At 46.6% G+C, this 6,764-nt stretch overlaps 1 protein-coding gene across 12 annotated transcripts in view; it reads right to left on the bottom strand.

The window, feature by feature from the left end:
- Positions 1-1,191: 1,191 nt before the first annotated feature.
- The window catches only part of ZNF114 (zinc finger protein 114), a 22,472-nt gene continuing 16,899 nt past the window's right edge, over positions 1,192-6,764 (bottom strand). For 8 of the 12 annotated variants that reach the window (XM_060398737.1, XM_042232263.2, XM_060398736.1 and 5 more), the window contains one exon: positions 1,192-5,115. In XM_060398737.1, the coding sequence (XP_060254720.1) occupies positions 3,881-5,115 (1,235 nt within the window). In that variant the 3' untranslated portion in view covers positions 1,192-3,880. The remainder of the gene's footprint in view (positions 5,116-6,764) is intronic. The other 4 variants (XR_009596364.1, XR_009596365.1, XR_009596366.1 and 1 more) reach the window with 1 other exon arrangement.

Genomic DNA, 6,764 nt, shown 5'->3' with positions numbered 1-6,764 from the left:
TGTAACAGTGAATAAGAAATTTAAAAACTGGCATTTCAGGTAAGTCCCTGGTGGTCTAGTGGTTAGGACTCTACTCCCAATGTGGGGGGCCCACTCTTGCCTCCTCTTGCTGGGGCATGGGGGACGCTGGGGGTAGACCCTACGCTCCGAAACTAAGTTCGCATGCCGCAACTAAAGATCCCATGTGTCACAGATAAGACCTGGCTGTAGCCAAATAAATTTCTAAAAAAAAAACAAAAAACCACAAAACTTGCGAACAACTCCGTTTAAGATAATTTCTTCGCCCAAAGCAAATGTTCTCGGTCTCCTGGCTTTTGTCTTAGTAGGACTCCGCCGCCAGGTGGCGCCCGTACCTCGCCGTGAGTGGGTTTTGCTCTGTTCTGACTCAGCCCAAGCCACTGGGATTTCTTTGAAGTACCGCTTGCCGTAGGCTTCCCTGGTGGCTCAGAGGATAAAACGTCTGCCTGCAATTCAGGAGACCCAGGTTCGATCCCTGGGTTGGGAAGATCCCCTGGAGAAGGAAATGGCAATGCAATGCAGGAGACCCTGGAGAAGGAAATGGCAACCCACTCAGGGAAAGAGTCGGACAGTACTGAGTGACTTCACTTCACTGGTGGTCCAATGGTTAAGAATCCGTGCCTCTACTGCAGAGGGCACAGGTTTGATACCCGGTCAGGGAATTAAGATCCCGAATGCTGCACGGTGTAGTCAAAAAATAAAGTTATATAAATAGCAATAGCAGTAACAGAAACCCTGAACTTGAGGATGAAAACACTGGTAGCTTTGAAACTCAAAAGACATCACTTAACATTAACCATTTTAACTTCTGTGCTTTAGTTTTCTCATTCATAAAAAAAAATGTTAAAAGTGTTTATGAGAGGAGTGGTGGTACATAATAAACAGGATGAGACCCTGATGTTGGGAGATCGAAGGCAGGAGGAGATGACAGAGGATGAGATGGCCGGATGGCACCATCGACTCAATGGACATGAGTTTGGGTGAACTCCGGGAGTTGGTGATGGACAGGGAGGCCTGGCGTGCTGCGGTTCATGGGGCTGCAAAGAGTTGGACAGGACTGAGCGACTGAACTGAACTATATGCAAATATAAGCTCATGGTAAGAAGCACATAAACTTTCACCCTTATTGTATGAAGAAACAAAATAATCACTGTCGTAGAAGATGGTCAAACATAGACTAGAAAGAAAACTCACCTTTAATAAAGAAAATGTCCAACTTCTTATGTATCTAATAACATGTTTCCAAATACATTAAACAAGAATTGACAAAATTGCCAAAACTTTGAGAATCTATATTTAGAGTAGCACTATTTTAATTTTTGAAAATAATTTTTTTGGTTTTGGCTGTGCTGGGTCTTTGTTGCCGTGAGGGAGTTTCCCTCCTTGCAGCACATGGGCTCCTCACCGAAGTGGCTTCTCTTGTTGTGCAGTGTGGGCCCAGGGCACTGGGGCTTCAGCAGTTGCGCCCGCCAGGGTCTAGAGCACAGGCTCAGTAGCTGGGGTGCACGGGCTCAGTTGTTCCATGGCCTGCGGGATCATCCAGGTTCAGGGATTGAACCTGTATCTCCTGCATTTGCAGGCCGATTCTTAACCACTGAACCACCAGGGAAGCCCCAGATATTTTATTATGAACTTGCTCGGTGAGTAAAAATGTTGTTAGTAAGAGAGTCTAAAACACTCTTAAGAAGCTTGACCATTCAAATCCTGACGAGCCCACCCAACACCGAAGAAATGTACAGCCATCTTGAATCACATGAGGAATTACAAAAAATTGGTCACATATTAACTTTATCATTCTGAGTTATAAAACCTTCCCCAGAACTGCCCAGCAGTCCAGTGGTTAAGACTCTATGCTTCCACTGCAGGGGGCCTGGAGGGTTTTTTGGCTGCAGCATGTGGGATCTGAGGTCCCCAACCAGGCCAGGGATGGAACGCATGCCCCCTGAACTGGAAGTGCAGAACCTTCCAGCTGAATGGTTGGGGATGTTCTGGGTCAGGAGTTCAATCCCTGATTGGGGAACTAAGATCCTGCAACAGGTGTGGCACAGCCAAAAACAAAATAAAAATAATAGCTTCTACTTAAAAGACAAACAAATAACAAAACTCCCTTGAAATGCTTCTTAACCAAATTAGGGCTTTGCTTTATGGAATAAATCTAGACATGCAGTCTACTGCAGCCAGGAGCATCCCCAAATATGCCATTCAAATACAAAAGTGAGAAACTGTGTATTTATATTTGAGGGTCGTGTTACTGGGACCATGATCTTCATTCAATGATCCTCAAGCTGCATGAGCTAACTCAGGGAGTATCATCACATTTCCAGACAGCAACAAAGGAGAGGACAGGGGACCTGGTTAAGAGAGAGTGAAGAACATTCTCTCCTTTCCAACAGCCCTCCAGGAATCCAAACCACCTCCCTCCTTACTGGCAATAAGCTCCATTCACCATCAGATATGAGAAAATCTGAGAAAGGCATTTCTTTTTTTTTGCTGCATGGCATGTGCTATCTTAGTTCCCTGACCAGGAGTCAAACCCTTGCAGCGGAAGTGCAGTCTTAACCACAGGACTACCAGGAAAGTTCTGAGAAATGCATTTAAGAACATTCCACAGGGACTTGCCTGGGGGTCCCATGGTTAAGACTCATGCTTCCACTGAAGGGGGCGTGGGTTCGACTCCTGGTCAGGGAATTAAAACCTAACAATGTTAAAAGAAATCCAACTGTGCTAACTCTGGGAAAAAAATCTATGTCCCTTTAGTAAAGAAGATGAGAAGAATGTGGTCAGGCAATGATAGAACTGGTCCCATCACAAGACCAAAATCAAAGTCAAGACAAGTATCTCCTATCAGGACCACAAAGATCACATACTCTGACCATAATGCAGTCAAATCAATGGACAGAAATGGCATCATGGAGCACAGTAAACTCGAGTCTAAATTCAATGTAGCTCAAACAGGGATTTACACGGGTGCAGTGATGCATCAGCGAAATGTTATGAAGCTCCTACAACTCAAAACTCACGTGGCAGAGCTGAAAGGGTCCGTAGAGGGGTAGTCAGCATTCTTGTGGGATTTTATTAGAAATGGTGGCAAATACCGAATTTTGGTTCCAATGGAAGGAGACATGGATAATACTAGCGATTGGAACATCTACCCTGTTTCTCTTCTGCTATGAGGGGCCTCCCCGGTGGCTCAGTGGTAAAGAATCTGCCTGCAATGCAGGAGATGCAGGTTCGATCCCTGGGTTGGGAAGATCCCCTCGAGAAGGAAATGGCAACCTCTTCCAGTAGTCTGGCCTGAATAATTCCATGGACAGAGGAGCCTGGAGGGCTACAGTCCACGGGGTTGCAAAGTGTCAGACACGACTGAGCTTAAAACTCATTTGTGCAAGTGAAGAAGGGAACTAAAGGCTTTCTCAAATCTATTACTGATGAGAGGGTCTCTCTCCAGGGTTTAGTCTCGTGTTAAGTGAGGAATGAGTATGTAAGATTTTCCCTACATTCCTTAATCCCATGATGCCTCTGCAGTGAGTTTTATTTTTCACTTTTTTAGGCCTGTGACATGGCATGTGGGATATTAGCTGCCCCACCAGGGATCAAACCTCTGCAGTGGAAGGGTCGTGTCTTACCCACTGGACTGCCAGGGAAGTCCTGCAGTGTGTTTTTATAGGAACCGTACCTTTGAGACAACAGAGGGCTTTCCCATATTCCCTTTAAAAAATTAAAAGTGTGAAATCTTACATTTCCAAAGATCTGAGAGTTCAGATGTTTCCATCTTTGTTCGTTCACTGAGCTCCCTTCCACCATGTCGTCCTTATGCACGTAGTACTTTGAGAAAATAAATGAAGGCTTCTCCCCATTCCTTTCATCCGCAGACCTTCTTCAGATGGGCTTTAAGACTTGAATAATTAGTGTAGCTTTTCCCACATTTCTGACATTTATAGGGTTTCTCTCCAGTGTGAATCCTAATATGTCCCTTAAAATTTGACGACCTATGGAAGGTTTTCCCACATTCCTGACATTTATAGGGTTTCTCTCCAGTGTGAATCCTAATATGTCCCTTAAAATTTGAGGACCTAGTGAAGGTTTTCCCACATTCCTGACATTTATAGAGTTTCTCTCCAGTGTGAATCCTAATATGTTCCTTAAGCTTTGAGGACCTGTTGAAACGTTTCCCACATTCTGGACATTCAAAGGTCTTCAGGTGGTGATTTCTCAAATGTTTATTAAGGTGTAAGATGTATCTGAAGGTTTTCCCACAATTCTCACATGCGTAGGGCTTCTCTCCCATGTGGATTTTCATGTGTTTCTTAAGGGACGACTGATACATGAAGCCCTTCCCACAGTCCCTGCACTTATAGTTTTTCCCTCCCATCGAGGTTCTCCTGTGCGAATCTGAACTCGGAACAGGGACAAATGTCTTCCCACTTTGATTATTCTCATTATTTGTCTCTGCCTCATAGGGTTGTGTCTGCCTGGCGGGGAGAGAGTTATTTAGGAAGGTGTTTTCACACTGATGAGAATGACGAGGTTTCTCTTTCATGGGCATTCCTCGTGTCCTAAGGGAGATGTCTCCCTCTAAGGCTTTCCCACATGGACTGTATTCACGGATGCTCACGCCCATGTACATTTCAGCCTGCAAACGAAGCAGGTCATTCTGATGATCCATCTGTGCCTTTGATTTCAGCTCTGTCTGAGTTCTTGCATGTGGAATCCATGGCACTTCCTGCCACTTGACTCGGTCATCTTCATTGTTCGTATAGATTTTTTGATTACTGGGTAAGAGGAGAATTTGTTTCAAAATGTCTGAGTTAGGTCTTGGGTTATGTTTCCCGGTGGAATCTCCCTGTGATGGCACAATCTTCTGGCCAGGGTTAGAGATGTCCCTCGTCTCGGGATATTCCCAGAATCCAGCGGGAGAGGCATCTTTCTCGTGGGTGGCTGCAACGTGCTTCAGTGTTCGCATCCAGTCTTCTCTGAGATCGGAGAGTCGGGAACCGCTGCTCGCCAGATGTGCTCTGTTGACTCCCTGAAATGTCCTTTTAGCAAGGCTGTTCTGCTGAGGGGTCGACTCTTTGGTTTGATGTCGAGTCACCCAATCTGAAATGAAGAGGTGCAAAAGTCAGGTCTTTGTGGAAAGGAAAGGTGGGCTGGAGAAACCAGGCGAATGCCCGTGGATCTCTTTTCAAATGCTCCCTCTGTAAGGAAAATGGGAGAAGGGAGAGAGCAAGAGGAGGCAGACAGAGAGGCAGAGATATTGGAAATTTAGGATGTATGAGGAGTTTGACTATGGTTAAGATAAGAGGTTCAGTACACACAGTAAGATGCTAAGAAACGGTTCTGTGGTCCAGTGGCCAAGACTTGGCGCTCCCAATGCAGGGGGCCTGGGTTTGATCCCTGGTGAGGGAACTAGATCCCACATACTGCAACTAAAGATCTCGCCTGCTGCAACTAAGACCTGGAGCAGCCAGATATGTAAATGTGATTCTGTGAGATTGAAGGTACAATCATGAATGCCAAGCGTGAGGGAACTGTGAGGACCTATACCAGGATCACAGATGTGAGGCTTTGTACCAAGGCCACAGACGCAGAGCCCAGCACAAAGGTGACCTCCGGAACTGATTGAGTCCCATAGCAACCGTTGTCATGAGCCCCATTCCCATCCTTCCTGGCCAGCTCCCTGACCCCATATTAAGTAAAAATGCCTACCTGGGTACTTACTCTATAGCACCCTAACCAATCACCTAATGCCACCTTTCCAGCAGGAATTTTCTTTGTCTTGAGGCTACAAAAATTGGCTGCTGCTGCTGCTACTGCTAAGTCGCTTCAGCCGTGTCCGACTCTGTGTGACCCCAGAGACAGCAGCCCACCAGGCTCGCCCGTCCCTGGGATTCTCCAGGCAAGAACACTGGAGTGGGCTGCCATTTCCTTCTCCAATGCATGAAAGCGAAAAGTGAACGTGAAGTCACTCAGTCGTGTCCGACTCTTAGCGACCCCATGGACTGCAGCCTACCAGGCTCCTCCGTCCATGGGATCTACCAGGCAAGAGTACTGGAGTGGGGTGCCATTGCCTTCTCCGATAAAAATTGGCTACTAACTCACAAAAAACATCAACACTGTCTGGTCTGCCAGGAGGTCACCCGCTGTGCTCGCAGCACCCTCACTGTCTCTGTTCTTACAAACTCACTCCTTTCTGAAATACTCCACGTCTGGAAATTCTTTTCCAGTCCAACCTCCGACTGCCAGGACAAACTGGACAAAGAGTCCGTTATGGGCTGACTTTGATACCCCCCATCACAATGGTGGCACTAGCGGTAAAGAACCCCTTTGCCAATGCAGGAGACTTAAGAGATGAGGGTTCAATCCCTGGGCTGGGGAAAATGCTCTGGAAAAAGAAATGGCAACCCACTCCAGTATTCTTGCCTGGGAAATCCCATGGACAGAGGAACCTGGCGGGCTACAGTCCATGGCGTCGCAAAAAACTGGACACGACTTAGGGACTAAACAACAACCACCACAGATCCATGTTGAAACCTCAATCCCACAACAGGATGCTATTTGCAGGTGGGAACCTCATGAGGTAATTAGGTTTAGATGAGTTCATGAGGGTGGGATGGGACCCAAAGATAGGGTTACTGTTCTCAAAAGAAGAGGAGGAGACACCAGGGCTCTCTCCCTCTTTGCCATGTGAGAAGGTGGCTGTCTGCAAGCCAGGAAGAGGGCCCTCCCAGGAACTGAATCTGCCGCCA

This window comes from Ovis aries, chromosome 14 (assembly GCF_016772045.2).
Source record: "Ovis aries strain OAR_USU_Benz2616 breed Rambouillet chromosome 14, ARS-UI_Ramb_v3.0, whole genome shotgun sequence".
Lineage (NCBI taxonomy): Eukaryota > Metazoa > Chordata > Mammalia > Artiodactyla > Bovidae > Ovis > Ovis aries.
Note: the sequence above shows the minus strand (reverse complement) of the source record. Positions and strands in the feature narration are given on the sequence as shown.